General features: G+C 44.2%; 1 protein-coding gene across 2 annotated transcripts in view; it reads right to left on the bottom strand.

Moving 5' to 3' along the window:
- Positions 1-19,715, bottom strand: part of FNTB (farnesyltransferase, CAAX box, beta) — a 76,712-nt gene that overhangs the window by 9,197 nt on the left and 47,800 nt on the right. For both annotated transcript variants that reach the window (XM_023232420.2, XM_023232429.2), the window contains exons 8-9: positions 13,513-13,642; positions 10,111-10,243 (exon numbers count right to left, since the gene is read on the bottom strand). In XM_023232420.2, coding sequence (XP_023088188.1) covers positions 10,111-10,243; positions 13,513-13,642 — 263 coding nt within the window. The remainder of the gene's footprint in view (positions 1-10,110; positions 10,244-13,512; positions 13,643-19,715) is intronic.

The following is a 19,715-nucleotide window of genomic DNA, read 5'->3' on the forward strand; positions in this document are numbered from 1 at the left end:
TGACACGTGGCAAAGAGCAGCAGTTCAAAGTGGCACTTCCACTTTCTTGAAATGCACCCTGTTAACGTGGATGGTGATCCTCAACCACATCTCTAGCAGCCAATGAACCGGCCTAGCTGTTGAACTTACCTTTCCAGACTGACCTCGGTGGCTGCTCCCAACTTGGTCCACAAATCTACCCTGGACTTCAAGAGACCTTCCCTCTAGCATATCTCTATAACTTGTTAACCAGACTGATTAGCTCAGAGAACTCTTAACAGGGGTAATAAAGTCTGTTTCTTCTACTTTTCTAAGCTTGAATTTAATCAGTCTCCAAAGGGAATTCTCTAACTTGTCTCTCGGCTCAAAGAATTTACCTAAGAAACGTTACTAGTAACTGCCCTCCTGCATCATAAGATACCCTAGCAAAAACTGGGTATTCTGGTAATACTACTAAGGTACTGACAAGCAACTGGACTTCTTCACGCTGAAGTTCAATCACTATGGTCAAAGAATTCTGTGGGCCACACAGTTATCAAGTGGGAAGGAGGGACAAATCATGGACAGGTGTGCAGAAGCATCTGTGTAGAAATCGATTAAAAAATATATATATATATATAGGATGTACATTAAGTCCTTGGTCAATTTAATACTTTGATACCTGGGCTAAAAGATGCCCAACAATAAGTCATTAAAAAAAAAAGGCTGGGCGCGGTGGCTCAAGCCTGTAATCCCAGCACTTTGGGAGGCAGAGACGGGCGGATCACGAGGTCAGGAGATCAAAACCATCCTGGCTAACATGGTGAAACCCCGTCTCTACTAAAAAATACAAAAAACTAGCCGGACGAGGTGGCGGGCGCCTGTAGTCCCAGCTACTCGGGAGGCTGAGGCAGGAGAATGGCGTGAACCCGGGAGGCGGAGTTTGCAGTGAGCCAAGATCCGGCCACTGCACTCCGGCCTAGGTGACAGAGCGAGACTCTGCCTCAAAAAATAAAAATAAAAAAAAAATTAAAAAATTAAAAAAAAAAAGATGTCCAACAATTGGTAAATGGCACCTGAAAGCTAATTTTTCTTTCTTCCAATCTTTTGGTTTCTATGCATTTTTCTACCTAGTTATTATAACTATGTATCTTATGTTTTTCACTTACCAATATGGCCATAAACTTTTTTATTCTGCTACATAATCTGCATAGCTATCACTGAATAGCCATATAGTATTTTATTAAGTGGACATATAAGGTTACTGTATCATAAAAAGAACTGAAAATAACTACAAATAACTGAAAAATAACTAAAAATCTTATATATATGTGAGTATATAGATTTCTATGGTGAAAATTATAAAAGTTTATGGTATCAATAATCTTTCACGTTTTGGAGAAAATAACAAAAAAGAAAAAAGAGGAAAAGATTTTTAAAAATAAAAACGAAAAGTTTACAATACAGTCTATAAAGAGATTTAAGCAAAATATTAAACTGTTGAATATTTCCTTTTTTTTTTTTTTTTAGACAAAGTCTCACTCTGTTGCCCACGCTGGAGTGCAATGGCACGATCTTGGCTCACTGCAACCTCCGCCTCCTGGGTTCAAGCAATTCTCCTGCCACAGCCTCCGGAGTAGCTGGGATTACAGACACGCACCACCACGCCTGGCTAAGTTTTGTATTTTTAGTAGAGACGTGGTTTCACTATGTTGGTCAGGCTGGTCTCGAACTCCTGACCTCAGGTGATCTACCCTCTTTTGGCCTCCCAAAGTGTTGGGATTACAGGTGTGAGCCACTGCACCCAGCCTAAATTGTTGAATATTTCAAACAGAAAATAGTAATTTATTAAATTTATTTAAAAAGAGACGCAGAGAAAAAGGGTTTCCAAGGTTGAGCACTAGATGAGGGACAGTGGCCAGCTGACATTTGGAGGCTAGGGACAAAAGCCTCTCATCTTCAACCCTGAGTTGCACTCAGCCCCGAAACACCCATTAAGAGACACAGGGCCGGGCGCGGTGGCTCAAGCCTGTAATCCCAGCACTTTGGGAGGCCGAGACGGGCGGATCACGAGGTCAGGAGATCGAGACCATCCTGGCTAACATGGTGAAACCCCGTTTCTACTAAAAAAAAATACAAAAAACTAGCCGGGCGAGGTGGCGGGCGCCTGTAGTCCCAGCTACTCGGGAGGCTGAGGCAGGAGAATGGCGTGAACCCAGGAGGCGGAGCTTGCAGTGAGCTGAGATGCGGCCACTGCACTCCAGCCTGGGTGACAGAGCCAGACTCCATCTCAAAAAAAAAAAAAAAAAAAAAAAAGAGACACAGGACACTGAGTCCGACCTAAGGAGAAGCATCCAGTCTCCCATCTCAGGCTGGCCGCAGGCCACATGCTTTGATACACTCACACTATTTTAATTCCCTTCCTTTCTTTTCCTCACCTGTAAGCACAGTGGACTTTGTTGTATAAGATACATACATATATGATGGGACTTGTCGTCTTTTACTTATTTCCAAGGTTGTTTCCAGTTCCTTGCCATTATGAGGAATGCTGTGCTAAATCTTTGTCAATATTATCTATGCTTAGGATTATTTTTTTCAAATAGACTGACCACAGTGGAATTATTCGGTTAAAGGGAATAAACATTTTTAAGGCTTTTAATAGATACTGATAAACTGCTTTAAGAATTTATAGACTACTCCCAGCACAATCCCTGTGGAATAGCCCTGCTCTGCAGGAGCCGTAAAAAATAAATATACAAATAAACTAAAAATAAAAACAAAGACTTTATGTAGCTGCCAGCAAAATTTAAAATTTTGCTCTACCACCTCCAGCATTAGCACCTTTTTGTTGTTGTTGTTGAGACCACCCAGGCTGGAGTGCAGTGGTGTGATCTCGGCTTACTGCAACCTCTGCCTCCCAGGTTCAAGTGATTCTCCTGTCTCAGTCTCCTGAGTACCTGGGATTACAGGCACAAGCCACCACGCCGGCTAGTTTTTGTATTTTTAGTAGAGACGGGGTTTCACCATGTTGTCAAGCTGGTCTCGAACTCCTAAAGCGATCTGCCCAACTCAGCCTCCCAAAGTGCTAGAATTACAGGTGTGAACCACCATGCCTAGCCAGCTTTAGTTACTTTTTAAAAGTAATCAGCAATTCAAATGGTAAAAAGAAATAGTACCTGACAGTTTATTTTGATTTGCATGCCTCTGATTACTAATTAGGGTGAAATTTTTCCATAATTTGTGTTTAATATTTGCATTTCCTTATGACGGTGTCTGTTTGGCCTATATATTGACTATTCTGAGATCCAATAGTCAATTTTATTAACCGAGCTTTTTCTTATATATGCCCCTTGTCTACATCATATGCTGCATCTATTTTCTCCTTTTTGCTCCTCTGTTTTGGTTATGTGAGTTTAAAACTTTTTAAAATTAATTTTAAAATTTAATTAATATAAAACATATATATATTTTATACTATTGATTTTTCCTTTGTGATTTCCTTTTTAAGAAAATATTTAATGTGTATGGGGATTTTTGGGGGGATGAGTAATGAAAATGTTCTAGAATTGTCATGATGATTCGTAACTGAATAGGTAAGTTGTATGGTATGGGAATTATATCTCAACAAAGCTGTTATTTGAAAAAGCATATTTATTAAACTTTAGGAAACTGCATTACATATCTGTACAAAATGTACACATATTTCATATCCTATAACAAATAAAAGACTATTTTTATAAGGTAAATGATAACCTGTGGCTAAAATTAGAATCTGAAAACGCTATGTTTATCATATAAAAAAATTATAGACTGTTTCAGTGACTTCCTATATTATTGAAGCTTAGAAGCTCAAAGTTCAAAAATTCTACAAGGAGCTTCTAGAAATCCTGAATTTGGACACCAGCACACATAATCACAAGATGAAAGCAGATATGATTATAGGGTGATAACTGCGCACTGGAATCGGCCTTTTAAATCCTTTCTCCCTCTTCCTGAAATTATAGGTCCCCATTCTCATCTCATTTTGCATTTCAAAGGTTCTTTTCATCCAAAAAAATAAAAAGTCTTTCCTCACCATAACTGACAGGTGCAGCCATCTGTAGCTCAATTTCACAGGTGGGCAAGAAAATTCCAGGGTATGTCCCAAATAACATACAAGAAGCCAGTAACTACCAAGCCAGGCAGAAACTCACAGGCCTGCTGCTTTCTTACTGTTCCACAAAACAAAAAAAACAAATAACTCACTGATTTAGTCAGCACTTGAGATTTCTTAAGCCTTTTTTTTCTTTTTTTTTTTTCGAGATGGAGTCCCGCCCTGTCACCCAGGCTGGAGTGCAATGGCATGATCTCGGCTCACTGCAACCTCCGCCTCTGGGGTTAAAAGTGATTCTCCTGCCTCAGTCTCCTGAGGAACTGGGATTACAGGTGCATGCCACCACACCCAGCTAATTTAATTATTAAATTAAAACACTATTTTAATTCCCTTCCTTTCTTTTCCTCACCTGTAAGCACAGTGGACCTTGTTGTATAAGATACATACATATATGATGGGACTTGTCGTCTTTTATTTATTTCCAAGGTTGTTTCCAGTTCCTTGCCATTATGAGGAATGCTGTGCTAAATCTTTGTCAATATTATCTATGCTTAGCATTATTTTTTCAAATAGACTGACCACAGTGGAATTATCTTTAGTAGAGACAGGGTTTCATCATGTTGGCCAGGCTGGTCTTGAACTCCTGACCTCATGATCCACCCGCCTCGGCCTCCTAAAATGCTGGGATTACAGGCTTCTTTTGCTTTTTGAGACCCAAGTCTTGCTGTGTCTCCCAGGCTGGAGTTGCAGTGGCACTCTCTGCCTGCAACCTCTGCCTCCTAGACTCAAGTGATCCTTCTACCTCAGCCTCCTGAGTAGCTAGGACTACAGGCACATGCCACTGTGTCTGGTTAATTGTTTTTAATTTTTTGTAGAGACAAGCTCTCACTATATTGCCCAGGCTGGTCTTGAACTCCTGGGCTCAAGAGGTCCGCCTGCCTTGGCCTCCCAAAGTGCTGGGATTATAGTCATGAACCACCGTGCCCAGCGTTTTAAGCTTTTTTTTTTTTTTTTTTTTTGAGACGGAGTCTCACTCTGTCGCCCGGGCTGGAGTGCAGTGGCCGGATCTCAGCTCACTGCAAGCTCTGCCTCCCGGGTTCACGCCATTCTCCTGCCTCAGCCTCCCGAGTAGCTGGGACTACAGGCGCCCACCACCTCGCCCGGCTAGTTTTCTGTATTTTTTAGTAGAGACGGGGTTTCACAGTGTTAGCCAGGATGGTCTCGATCTCCTGACCTCGTGATCCACCCGTCTCGGCCTCCCAAAGTGCTGGCCGGCCCCGTTTTAAGCTATTAATGATAATTCCTTCTTCTACTCAAATACCGTCACTTACACATAGAAAGTAGTCATTGGCATGGAGCCACTGATGGTCACTTGCTGGGTTAGGGCATGGCCTAGACCCATGTGCTGCACTAGAGCATTCTTTTTGCTTTTTAGTTAGCAATATGATCAATGCCTTTTAAAAAATGTATTTGTACATTTACCAAAATAAAATTAGTAATGCACATCTTTTTTTTTTAAAAGGGCACAGTATAATATAGAAGTATAATATAAATCTGTTTATATTATACTTAAAATATAAAAGGGCGCAGTATAATATAAAATCTAAAAAGTTGGCCGGGTATAGTGGCTCATTCCTGTAATCTCAGCACTTTGTGTGGCCGAGGAAGGTGGATCACTTGAGGCCAGGAGTTTGAGACCAGCCAGGCCAACAGAGTCATACCCTGTCTCTACTAAAAATAGAAAACATTAGCTAGGTGTGGTGGCACACACCTGTAATCCCAGCTACTCAGGAGGCTGAGGCACTAAAATCGATTGAACCCAGGAGGCGGAGGTTGCAGTGAGCCGAGATCGCACCACGGCACTCCAGCCTCACCAACAGAGTCAGACTCTGTCTCAAAATAAATAAATAAATAAATAAATAAATAAATAAATAAATAAATAAATAAATCTAAAAAATCTCCCTCCTTCTGTCTTCTGTCTCCTTCTCTTCTCCCAAAGGTACCCATTGTTAAAGGGGTTTGGTGGAGGTTCCAGGAAAAGCTGTGTACATCTCAGGCTGTGTGCCCAGGGACTGCTCCAGGCCCTGCCCCTTACACTTGATGTTGTATCTTGGAGAGCTTTCTATCAGCCCATGGGATGCAGCTACTGTTTGGAGAGATTTTTATTATGTAACCCTTAACCTTTTGGTGGGCACTTAGGCTGCTATTACAACTCCACCTCAATATACATCCTTGGCTAATATCTCTGCAGGTAAATTCCTGACAGTGCACTTGCTGTGTTCAAAGGGTAAGTGCCCTTATAATTTAAACGGATGTCTCCAAACTGCCCTCCAAAAAATGATTTACCTATTTACATCCCCACTAACAGTATCAAATTACCTGTTTTCTCACACTCTCCCCAACATAGGGTATCAAGTTTATTAATCTCTGCCAATCCAATAATAAAAACAAATAGTGCCAGTCTTTTAATTAGCATTTTTTTTTTTTTTTTTTTTGAGGCAGAGTCTTGCTCTGTCACCCGGGTTGGAGTGCGGTGGCCGGATCTCAGCTCACTGCAAGCTCCGCCTTCCGGTTTACGCCATTCTCCTGCCTCAGCCTCCGGAGTAGCTGGGACTACAGGTGCCCGCCACCTCGCCCGGCTAGTTTTTTGTATTTTTAGTAGAGACGGGGTTTCACGGGGTTAGCCAGGATGGTCTCGATCTCCTGACCTCGTGATGCGCCCGTCTCGGCCTCCCAAAGTGCTGGGATTACAGGCTTGAGCCACCGCGCCCGGCCTTAATTAGCATTTCTTTACCTACAAGTGAGCTAAACAACTTTTCGTTGGATTAATGGCCACCTACTGTGGTTATGAGCAGGGCAGGGTTCAGATGCCAGCTAGTCTGGATTCACACAACCACATACTAACCCTTGTGAGTGCCAATCAGGTATTATAAAGCAGTCACTTAGCCTCACTGTACTCTGTTTCCTCATCTGTGAACAATGGTACCTATTTCATAGGGTTGTTTGGAGAATTAAATGAGAAAATATATGTGAAATGCTCAGTACAGCCCCTGGCATACAGTGAGGGCTTGCGAAGACTCCGCTACCAGTAGTAGTAGCAGTTGTAGGAGAAAAAGAAGGACAGCTCTTTCTTTGGGACCTCTCTCTTCAGATCCTTTGCCTGTTTTTCAGTTGGGTTGTCTATCCATTTCTTACTGGTTTGTACGATTTTTTTTTTCAAATTAAAGAAATTAGCCATTCATCACTTGTCATAAATATTTTTCCCACCTTGCTGCTTGTTTTGTTTGTAGAATTTCCCTGTTTTTGCAAAATAACTTTTGTTATCTTTCTTTATGCAAGAAATACATAATAACTATAGAAAGATTAGAAAATACAAACAGAGGAAACAAACATCACCTGTAATTTCACATCCTAGATACTTTCTGTGAATTTTTTTGAGTCAACTCTTCACCAAAAATGGGATTCCACACATATTGCTTTGATATGATCACAATATATTGTGACTAACTTTCTACACTGCAGCCCCTTTTGATTCCCTAAGTCAGTATTTTGCCCTCCTCTCAACACACTTCCCTTCTTCACAGACTCCTGTCTGTTCCAAGTTCAAGAGATGCCCTGTGTCCGAGAAGAACTTCAGACAACACAGGCCTCCTTCTCCCAGCCAATGAAAAAAGCTGGAAGCACCAAGATTCATAGGCACCCTTTTCCATTGACAAAGCCTTGAATGCTACCAAGCCCTCTAGAACGTACGCTACAATAAACAATTAACCAGCAGTCCCCCTGGAAGACTTTGACAGGTGGTGCTCCTGTTATAGCTTGCTCCAGATTTCCCTGGGATTGCAGAATTACTGCGTCTTATAAATGCCAGGGACAGGTTTGTAAAAGACTGACAGTTTTACCAGGGGCTTGACCTCACCACTTCCAAATAAAGAGATCACCATGACCCCAAGTTTTTTTCTATCTTAGAAATGTCGGGGGCCGGGCGCAGTGGCTCAAGCCTGTAATCCCAGCACTTTGGGAGGCCGAGGCGGGCGGATCACGAGGTCAGGAGATCGAGACCATCCTGGCTAACCCGGTGAAACCCCGTCTCTACTAAAAATACAAAAAACTAGCCGGGCGAGGTGGCGGGCGCCTGTAGTCCCAGCTACTCGGGAGGCTGAGGCAGGAGAATGGCGTAAACCCGGGAGGCGGAGCTTGCAGTGAGCCGAGATCACGCCACCGCACTCCAGCCTGGGTGACAGAGCAAGACTCCGTCTCAAAAAAAAAAAAAGAAAGAAAGAAATGTCAGGTCGGGCACGGGGGCTCACGCCCGTAATCCCAGCACTTTGGGAGGCCGAGGCAGGTGGATCACCTGAGGTCAGGAGTTTGAGACCAGCCTAACCAACATGGAGAAACCACATCTCTACTAAACATACAAAATTAGCTGGGCGTGGTGGTGCAGGCCTGTAATCCCAGCTATTTGGGAGGCTGAGGCAGGAGAATCGCTTGAACCCAGGAGGTGGAGGTTGCAGTGATCCATTGCACCTTGTTCGCCCAGGCAACAAAAGCGAAACTCCATCTCAAAAAAATAAAAATAAAATAAAATAAAAAAATGTTTGACTTGGGGAATTCCTGACTTCCTTACTGGTGGTCAAGGCAGACACTGTGCAGGCTCCAGAGTCAGTGCACTTGCTGTGTTCAAAGGGTAAGTGCCTTATATGCCTTAATACTGACACCTAAAGCCCAGTGGGCCCAGGCCGGGAAAATGGGACAGAGGCTCTGCTTACTTTAATTCAGTGTCAGAAATGGTCACAACTCAACAACTCAAAGGAAATTAAGAAACTAAATAATGAGGCTCAGGGCTGGACATGGTGGTTCATGTCTGTAGTCCCAGCACTTTGGGAGGTGGAAGTGTGCAGATCACCTGAGGTCAGGAGTTCAAGACCAGCCTGACCAATATGGTGAAACCCTGTCTCTACTAAAAATATAAAACTTAGCCAGGTGTGGTGGCACATGCCTGTAGTCCCAGCTACTCAGGAGGCTGAGGCAGAAGAATTGCTTGAACCTTGGAGGTGGAGGTTGCAGTGAGCCGATATTGTGCCACTGTACTTCAGCCTGGGAGACAGAGCAAGACTCCGTCTCGGCGGGGGGAAAAAAGGGTGGGGTGGGGGCAGGCCTCAGAAACAGGAGAAAAAAGTGTGGGGAGGGGCAGAAAGGAATCTCATCTTTCACATTTGAGCAGTTACATTATCCAGCTAAGTCCAAAGAACAGCTTCTCTCTGGACCCAGGGATCTCACTCCAAAAACAGATGAGCAGCCAGCAGGGCCCCATGACGTCCCCTCTCTCACAGGTCTACTCAGAGACACCTGCTCCCACATCAAGTACCCCAGAAAGATGGTGCAGGAATTAACAGGCAGACTGAGGTTTCAAGAGGTAAAGAGAGAATGTTCCCAGAGTTTTTGCTCGCTAACTACTTCGGTTTTGCATTCCCATTTGAGACCCCACAGAAATGAATGTGGATTTCTCTACTCCAATGGTGCAGGTGGAACAAACTCCCATTTAGGCTTGTTCAATGAATGTAAAATAAAACATTTCTAATAGTGACAACTCTGCAGCCAGTCAGACACAGCAAGTCTTTTCTCCACGGGTTCTGGTTCTCTACCCCTTCACGCAGTTGCCTTTCCTGTTGCTGTTGCAACAGTGACTGTTGCAACACTGGGTTTTCAGCTCTGCCCTGCACCCAGAGGAGGTGGCAGTCACCGCAGAGCCCAGGACAGGAGTGGGCTGCTCCTTCCAGATAACGCAGAAGCAGCACCCACTTCCTCCCCGCTCCCTGTAGCAATTTTAAGGGAGCTCATTCTGTCATAGCCAATTTGAAGAAGAAATGACACTAAACCAATGAAACTAAATCTTACTCTGCATTCGCATGCCCCACGGCATGAGGTTCCACACTGGGCACTCAAAATCCAGGACAGACAGAGCTCATTTCAACCCCTCTAAAACAGCACACTGGGCTTCCAGACTTTGTGAGTAGTGGAGGGAAATCATCCAGCCTCAGCAAACAGCTCCCCAGGCTCACCTTGGGCGTGCAGTGCACGGTGGAGCAGGGGCAGGAGCCCTGCCTGCCAGAAGGAGTAGCAGCCATCCACCAGCTTGTTGCAGCGGCCCTGAAATCCTCCTTCAAATCGCATCTGCCGGCTTGTCACCCATTGCTGAGGAGACACAGATGGGAAAGGCAGTTGTAGGCTAAAAGAGACAAAATCCAGCCCGACAGGATCTCCAGGAGTCAATCTGTGGGATGGAGGGTTTCCCATCTTGTGGCTTCTCGGCACTCCAGTTCTGGTGCTCCGGTTTTCTTTCTTCCCTCCCCACGCTGCCACAGACACAGAGTGAAGCATTTAAGCCAACGCTGTGGAGGCATCCAGCACTGATCTCTGCTCAATGCCTAGCAGACAACTACCTTTTCCTGGGTTCCAAAGCAGGGCCAGTGCTGAGAGGATAAAGAGGCCAAGCTGGTTTGTTAGGAGACCTTCAAAGTCTCTTAATAAACATGGCTTAAGTTGGAAATTGAAGGCAAGACTAACAGTAGCTCATTTCTCATTACTTCCCTGCTCAGGGGAGTTTATTAAAAGCAGATAAATGGAATTGGGTACTATATTTCATCAGATGATCTCAGACTGCTCCTGACTTTTACTTGGCACCTGGGGAAATTTACCCAAGGTCTCTTAGCAAGTCACTAGCAGGCCTGAAAGCAGAAGCCATTCATTCTAATTACCAAATGACAATTCTGCCCAGCCTGTGGCTGATATAAGAAAATCTTTTACTCTGAAGCTGTAAAATAGGTCTTTTTTTTTTTTTTTTTTTTTTTTGAGATGGAGTCTCGGTCTGTTGCCCAGGCTGGAGTGCAGTGGCCAGATCTCAGCTCACTGCAAGCTCCGCCTCCCAGGTTCACGCCATTCTCCTGCCTCAGCCTCCCGAGTAGCTGGGACTACAGGCGCCCGCCACCTCGCCCGGCTAGTTTTTTGTATTTTTTAGTAGAGACGGGGTTTCACCGTGTTAGCCAGGATGGTAAAATAGGTCTTGATGTCACTCAGTGGTCACACACGATACCACCATTCCTTGCTTATCTACAAGTTTTCTAAACACACTCTACTACAAAGATCAAGATAGTCATGGGTTTGGTCCCTTAAAATGAGCAGAACCAACTGGCTGAGCAGATATGACATTTCCATTTCCCTCCCTAGACCACCTAGGCCATTCCAACCACAGACTTACAGAGCTGCCTCACTCAACTGAAAGGGTACAGGGGAGGGTACTTCCCGTTTCTAGAGCCTTACTAGGTAAAGTTCCTGAAAGGAGCCACTGGGACCCTTGATGGAAGTGGGAGCCAGCCCTCCCCTAAAAGCTGTAGTTTAGATTATATCCCTCTTCAAGGCAACACCTGCCCATAGAGAGTCACAGTCACAAATTCTTAAAAGAGACAGAAAACACTGCACTGCAGGTTCAGGTTGGTCTTAAATGAACCAGGGCTTCCAGCATGTAATGGAAGTGGGCTAAGCATTACTCAGGCAGGGAGAAAGCAGGTGCTGCAGTGGGAGTCCATTCCTCATTTCTGCTTACCGTAGGGCTTAAGTGTTTTTAAGCAGACTAATTTATTTTTTCCAGTGCCTAAGCCCATGGATTTGTTCTGCTTCCTTGGGCTACAGAAATTCATACTTCAGATATGTGTCCTACTTCTCCCAAAGCAAATGGAAGGGAGTAGACTGGGTTAGAGCACCGGTCCCTAACCCCTGGGCCACGCCAGGCTGCACAGCAGAACATGAGTGGCGGGTGAGCCAGCGAAAGCTTCATCTGTATTTACAGGTGCTCCTCACTGCTCGCATTACTGCCTGAGCTCCACTTCCTGACAGATCAGCAGCAGCATTAGATTCTCATAGGAGCACAAACCCTACTGTGAACTGTGTGTGCCAGGATTCTGGATTGCATTCTCTATATGAGAGTCTAATGCCTAATGATCTGTCACTGTCTCCCATCGCCCCCAGATGGGACTGTCTAGTTGAAGGAAAACAAGCTCAGGGCTCCCACTGATTCTACATTATTGTGAGTTGTATAATTATTTCATTATATATTACAATGTAATAATAATAGAAATAAAGTACACAATAAATGTAATGTACTTGAATCATCCTGAAACCATTACCCCCCACCCCACCCCCCACCCCAGGTCCATGGAAAAATTATCTCCCACAAAACTGGTCCCTTGTGCCAAAAAGATTATTACTCTGTGTTAGAGGGACACTAACATTTATTAAGTACCTACTATGTGCCAGGCCGTTTATAAATGTTCTCTCCTTTAACCTTAAAAAAGTAAGGATAGTTATCCCTACCTTATAAAACAAAAAATATCAAGCTAGAAGAGATTAGACAATTTGCCTAAGGACCCATGTCTCAAATGTAGTAGGGACAGGGTTCTAATCTGGAACACTGCCATTATAACTGAGGCACTCCCTGATCACATTCCTTATTTCTGCCTGGGAGATGGGACTTGTTTGTTTCATCCCTTATTGGTGCTCAGATTTTAAAACATCTGAGGAACTCTTCAGTTCAGCATACAAAGTTGGCTGTTTCGGCATGAGCCTTCAAGCCTTCAGGAATCTTTAAAAAGACTATGCCGGGGAGGCTTTCTGAAGGTGGAGGCAGGATGCTGCTGGTTACATCTCTACAGGGTACGGCAGAAACTCTCCAGGAAGCTCACGATGGGCCGTACAACGGGAGGCTGGCATGTGAACTCAGGCAGAGGAGGTGCGTGTCAGTTGCAGCTGGTTTGCTCTGAGGTCATGGTCAGGGGGCACATGCTCCTCAAATGACATGACAGGGAATGCCTTCTCCTTGGTGGCCGTGGAGGTGTGTGTGTTTGTGCACCCACTGATCATTTAACTACAATCTAGTGACTCCCTGAAGCTGACTGCTTTCTGAGTTTCTTCTGAATACTGGCCAGGAGCTTGGGGTCCAGACATAAATGTTGGGTTGCCTTCTCAATGCGATTAGCCAGCTCTGCCTAAACAACTCATTTAAATGTAGGTACTAAATGTTTACACAGTGCAGCAGGTAATAAAAGTTTGGTTTCAAAATGCTGCAAAACTCTTCTTGTAACTTTTCCTTTTAGGAGGTTCTTTCTATAACACACGAAAACCTCTAATTCTACGTAACTGAAGTATAAGGAAGGTACTCTGCTCACACCAGATGTCTGCGGGACACAGTCTATGCAGTCTACACACTATGTAAAAAGCTCTAAGCAGGAAGACAGAAAGGCAGAAGGGGGAGCCAAGACAGAGCAGCTGCTCACTCCTTCCTCTGTGTTGGAACAGAGCTAACTGTTAGCCCTTCCCATAGCCAAACTCTCCCGAAGCCTGCGTGTCTGAATACAATCACCTCACCATGACCTGGGGTCTGAGAGGAGGCTGGTTCAAAAGATACTTACTAATAAGCTCTTCAAGTTCAAGGAACGTTCCCTCTTGAGGATTACCAGTGCGGCCAAGCCACAGAAGGTATAGCCACCGTGGGCTTCCATCCCTGGTACCCCGCCAATGCCACCTTCCCAGTTCTGACACCTAAGAAGAGATTGAGAAAAGCAGATTGAGTGGCCAGTGAGTGGACGTACACAAGTCCAGGACCATCCTAGGTGGCAGAGAAAAAGTTCATTTAGATTAAGGTGTGAGCCATCACAACTATGAATGAAAAGATGCCAACTAATTAACTTTTGGAAATGTCTTTTCAAAAAAAAAAAAGCTGGGCCTGGTGGTGCCCATGTGTAATCCTAGCTGCTCAGGAGAATAAGGCAAGAAGATCACTTGAAGCCAGGAGTTCAAGGCTCCAGTGAGCTATGATCACGCCATTGTGCTCCAGCCTGGGTGAAAGAGCGAGACTAGGTCTCTAAAAATGAGTACAATAAAAACTGTAAAATGTTAAAAACCCAGACACTTAGAAACAGCCTACTTGTGTAAGAAACATAATAATTCAAATTATTACTCCTTGGGAGAAAGTTATAAAATCATATATATATACATACACACACACACACACACACACACACACACACATATAGTGATAACCATCAAGTTGAAACAAAGTTGAAAAGTGATTGTTGATTCTAGTGATCTTTTATTTTTGCAACAGGGTCTTAACTCTGTTACCTAGGTTGACTGCATATCACGGCTCACTGTAGCCTCAACCTCATGGACTCAGGCAATCCTCCCATCTCAGCCTCCCGAGTTGCTGGGACTATGGGCATGTCCCACCATACCCGGACAATTTTTTGTATTTTTTGTAGAGTTGGGGCTTTGCCATGTTACCCAGGCCGGTCTTAAATTTCTGGCCTCAAGGAATCCTCCCACCCCAGCATCCCAAAGTGCTGGGATGACAGGCAGGGGCCACCGCACTTGGCCTCTGGTGATCTTTGAGTACAGGTCTACTGGAAATATTTTTCCTTTATGTTTTTCTCTTTGTTCAAAAAGTTTTTATAATGAACCTTTATACTCTTCAAAAATAAACGTTATTTTTAAAAATTATAATTAGGTCAGGTGGCGATGGCTTCTTAACAGCCTGCAAAACCATGAGCCAAATAAACCTCTTTTCTTTCTAAGTTACCCAGCCTCAGGTATTCCTTTATAGTGACACAAAATGGACTAACACAAGGACAAGAAATAACTGACTTAGTAGAATAGAGAAACCTTCCCTACCCAAATGGTAGGGATGGGAGAGGGGCAACAAAAAGCAAGGTGACGTGCTCCAATAAAAGGCTCCAGGATTAGAGATACAGGGAACCTCCACAAAGTGGAATGCGTTTGAACCAAGTTTGTTGGTTGCAAACTTATGTAAGTCCCCTACTCAAATCCAGCAGAAGATGGGAAGTTTCAGAGCTGAGTTCCAGAATATCCAACAAGCTAAGAGGAGGAGGGAACACTGCACCCAACGGGATTACGTGAGAGTCAGCAAACTGAACACAATACCCCCAGCCCCATTCCCTTGTGTATTTCACACAAGGCTGCCATTTTCATACTCCAAGCAGGATTTAGAAGATTCCTCTCCGAGGGAACTGATAAGCCCAAGGGAAAAACCCTACAGATACTGCTTTGAGAATTCCCCAATGAATGGCTTGATCCTGCCCACCCTCACAGAGCTCTCCAGCAGCTTTTCAGTGCTGGACCCTTAAAAATGAACAGACAGCTGTAGAGTACCAGACATTTGACTGCAGTCTCTACTATGAAAGAGAAGGAGACCAAAACAAACAAAAATAAACTGGAGGAAATAAGACACGGAGCAAAAGAAAACTTTTTAAAGTTGTATCTTTAGATAAAATATTATATGAAGTAAGACTACTGAGAGGACAAAATATCCCCAGAAAACAAGAGAGTATATAAAAAAGTACTCAGGAAGTAAAAGTAGTCAGGGAAGAAAACTAAAAATAGGATTATAAAAATAAAAACAAGAGGATTAGACGATAAATACTAAGAGAATCTCTCAAAGTATAAGAAGAAGGATTAGAGATAGAAACCATGCAATGAAGTATTTTTATTTTTATGTATTTATTTTTGAGACAGAGTCTCGCTCTGTTGCCGAGGCTGGAGTGCAATGGCACAATCTTGGCTCACTGCAACCTCCGCCTCCTGGGTTCAAGTGATTCTCCTGCCTCAGCCTCCTGAGTAGCTGGGATTACAGGTGCACGCCACCATGCCCGGCTAATTTTTGTATTTTTAGCAGAGACAGGGTTTCACCATGTTGGTCAGGCTGGTCTTGAACTCCTGGCCTCGTGTTCTGCCTGCCTTGGCCTCCCAAAGTGCTGGGATTACAGGTGTAAGCCACTGCGCCTGGAAGTATTTTTATTCTTTTTTATTCATTGATTGATTTTGAGATAGAGTCTCACACTGTCACCCGGGCTGGAGTGCAATGGTGCGATCTTGGCTCACTGCAACCTCTGCCTCCTGGGTTCAAGCAATTCTCCTGCCTCAGCCTCGCGAGTAGCTGGGATTACAGGCACCCGCCACCATGCCCGGCTAATTTTTTGTATATTTTGTAGAGGCCGGGTTTCACCATGTTGGCCATGCTGGTCTCGAACTCCTGACCTCGTGATCTGCCCGCCTCAGCCTCCCAAAGTGTTGTGATTACAGGACTGAGTCACCATGCCCAGCCTCAAAGTATTTTTAAACGTCAGACAATCAAATGTACTAATGGGATGTCATATTTTTAAAAAGAGGCTGGCCAGGTACAGTGGCTCATGTCTGTAATCCCAGCACTTTGGAAGACCAAGGCAGGAGGATCATTTGAGGTCAGGAGTTTGAGACCAGCCCGCTCAATATGGCAAAACCCCATCTCTACTAAAAATGCGAAAATTAGCTGGGCATGGTGGCAGGCATCTGAGGTTGCAGTGAGCTAAGATTATGCCACTGCACTCCAGCCTGGGTGACAGATCAAGATTCCATCACATACAAAAAAGAATCAAGATTCCAAGCCTCTAAAGAAGGACAGGATGGGGATAGAGAAAGAGAGACAGACAAAAAAAAAAACCATACAGAGAATTAAGAATCACTATGGCACTGCCAGGTAGTACAGCACAGTGGAATCCACTTGACTTCTTTGTATTTCAGCTTAATACAAAATTGAAAGGCTGGGTGTGGTGGCTCACACTTGTAATCCCAGCACTTTGGGAAGCTGAGGCAGGTGGATTGCTTGAGCTCAGGGGTTTAAGACCAGCCTGGGCAACATGGAAAAACTCCATCTCTACCAAAAACACAAAAATTAGGCAGGTGTGGTGGCATACACCTGCAGTCCTGGTTACTTGGAAAGCTGAGGCAGGAGGATCACTTGAACCCAGGAGGTCAAGGCTGCAGTGAGCCTTGCACTCACACCACTGCACTCCAGCCTGGGTGACAAAGTGAGACCCTGTTTCAAATAATAAATTAATTAAATTAAATTAATTAAATTCAGTATCCCACCACTTGACATATAAGGAAACTATGACACAGAACAGTGGAATAACTTGTACAAGCACAAGCTAATCAGAAATGGCATACCTTAATTCCAGCACTTTGGGGGGCTGAGGCAGGAAGACTGTTTGAAACCAGGAGTTCAAGACCAGCCTGGGCAACACAGACTCTGTCTTTACAAGACATTTTAAAAATTAGCTAGGCATTGTGGTGCACACCTGTGGTCTCTGCTACTCACGAGGCTGAGGTAGGAAGACTGCTTGAGCCCAGGAGGTCAAGGCTGCAGTGAGCTGTGATTGTATCACTGCAATTCAGCCAGGGCAACAAAGCAAGACCCTGTCTTCAAAGAAAAAAAAAAAAAAGCCAGGTGCAGTGGCTCATGCCTATAATCCTTGAACTTTGGGAGGTCAAGGTGTGTGGATGGCCTGAGCCCAGAAGTTCAAGCCCCACCTGGGTAACACAGACAGACCCCATCTCTACAATTTTTTAAAAAAACATTAGCTGGTTATGGTGGCACGTGCCTGTTGTTCCAGCTACTTGGGAGGTTGAGATGGAAGGACTGCTTGAGCCCAGGAGATGGTGGCTGCAGCAAGCTGGGATCACGCCACTATACTCCAGCTTGTGCAACAGAGCAAGACAAAAGAAAAGAAAAGAAAAGAAAAGAAGGAAGGAAAGCAAGCAAGCAAGCGAGAGAGAGATGAAAGAGAGATAAAGAGAGGAAGAAAGAAGGAAGAGAAGAGGAAAGAAAGGGCAAAACTGGAAATCAAACCCAGGCTGTCTGAGTTCCGTGTCTAGGCTGTGCCTAATCAATCAACCCTCCTGCAAACGACAGCTGTGCGCTGAACAAAATACAAAAAAACAGCTTCCTGAGGGCTCAGCTGACTGAAACAAGGCAGGCAAATTTTGGTGGAGTTTGAAACTTGGAACAGAGAACAGCACACAGTTAGTCCCTCCCTTCCCCCACAACTTTTTCTCTCTGGTTTGCCCTCAGGATGGCAGCCGTAGCCCAGGGTGGCAGCAGCAGGCCAGGGGTCAGGGGTCAGCGGCAAGCAGCCAACGCTCTAATGGGAAGCCAACCATCCTTCTGGCAGGAAGATGCAGGCTGCCAGAAACTGAGAATGAATCCAGAAACAGGAAAGTCAAAGAAGAAAAATCCCAAATTCTGCATTTAAACTCAGTTCAACTTTCCGCATACGTGCTGGGGAAACAAAGCAACTTCCAAGAAGAACTGAGCTCTGAGCTGCTGCAGGAGTGACAGTTTGCAGCTTGAGTCTGACCAAGTTGACTGCCTGCTAAACTGAAAACATCAACACCCTTCAGGACAAACCACCAGAATCCATACCGTTCTGTTGTATGACACCTCCACCATCATATCACAATGTCCAGGACACAACACAACATCACGCGGCACAGGAAGACTCATGGAGCTGACATGCCAACTCTAGGACACACAAATGTGGAAATTCCCAGACAAGCAATTTAAAGCAGACGTTATAATTACATACTTACCACAGCAAAGTGAACAAAAATACACTCAAAAAGAATAAAAAGATGGGAAATCTCAGCGGAGAAACACAAAATATAAAAGAGAACCAAACACAGGCAGTGCCTACTCTCCAGCTCTCAACTATAGCTACCTTACCACTGAGCATGACATAGTCCTCAACGAACTCTGGTTACTATTATCAGCCTTATTCACAATGACATTGGAAGCTAGAAGATAACGAAGCAATGTTTACAAAATTCAGAAAGAATACAGTTTATACCATTTCCAATTTAGAAATCTCTAACCAAATAATTAAGTGTGAGATTAGAACACAGATACATGCAAGATATTAAAATGTATCTCCCAGGTGCCCTTTGTTGGGATCTGTTGGAGTACAATGCTTCACGAAAATAACGAAGAAAAAGGAGGACAGGGACTTCAACAAAGGAGACAAGTGAAGTGAATTTCATGCTGAAAGGAAGCTTCGGAATGCCTGCTGTGCAGCAAGCTGAGAGCAATCTGTCCAGACTGAAGCAGGAGGGCAGAGGGCTCCAAGAGGGGTGACTCAAAACGCACGCGTGCACAGAGGCAGGTTACCTGAAAGGTTTGACTACGTTTAGAGTAATTTTTTTATAGCTCTGACAGACAATTTGGGAAGGAATTCCTAAGTACATTCATGATATATCCATTAACTCCAGGAAAATGAAACTCATACAAAAAAGGAAATATGATCTCAGCATATCATCTGGTGTCACTGTAAATTATATTTCTATGGTAAGACATGCTACTTTGATAAAAACAAAAATGTTTTAACTAAAACAGTATCTCAGCTTGGCTATCATTCCATCATAGTATATATGTGTCTACTATACCTTTTGCTTTTTTTTTTTTTTTTTTTTGAGACAGAGTCTTGCTCTGTCACCCAGGCTGGAGTGCAGTGGTGCGATCTCCGCTCACTGCAAGCTCCACCTCCCGGGTTCACACCATTCTCCTGCCTCAGCCTTCCGAATAGCTGGAACTACAGGCGCCCACCACCTCGCCCAATTAACGTTTTATATTTTTAGTAGAGACGGGGTTTCACCATGTTAGCCAGGATGGTCTCAATCTCCTGACCTCGTGATCCGCCCACCTCAGCCTCCCAAAGTGCTGGGATTACAGGCATGAGCCACCGCACCCGGCATGTTTTTTTTTTAATTATGAAATATTTGAAGCATC

Source organism: Piliocolobus tephrosceles, chromosome 6 (assembly GCF_002776525.5).
Source record: "Piliocolobus tephrosceles isolate RC106 chromosome 6, ASM277652v3, whole genome shotgun sequence".
Taxonomy (NCBI): Eukaryota; Metazoa; Chordata; class Mammalia; order Primates; family Cercopithecidae; genus Piliocolobus; species Piliocolobus tephrosceles.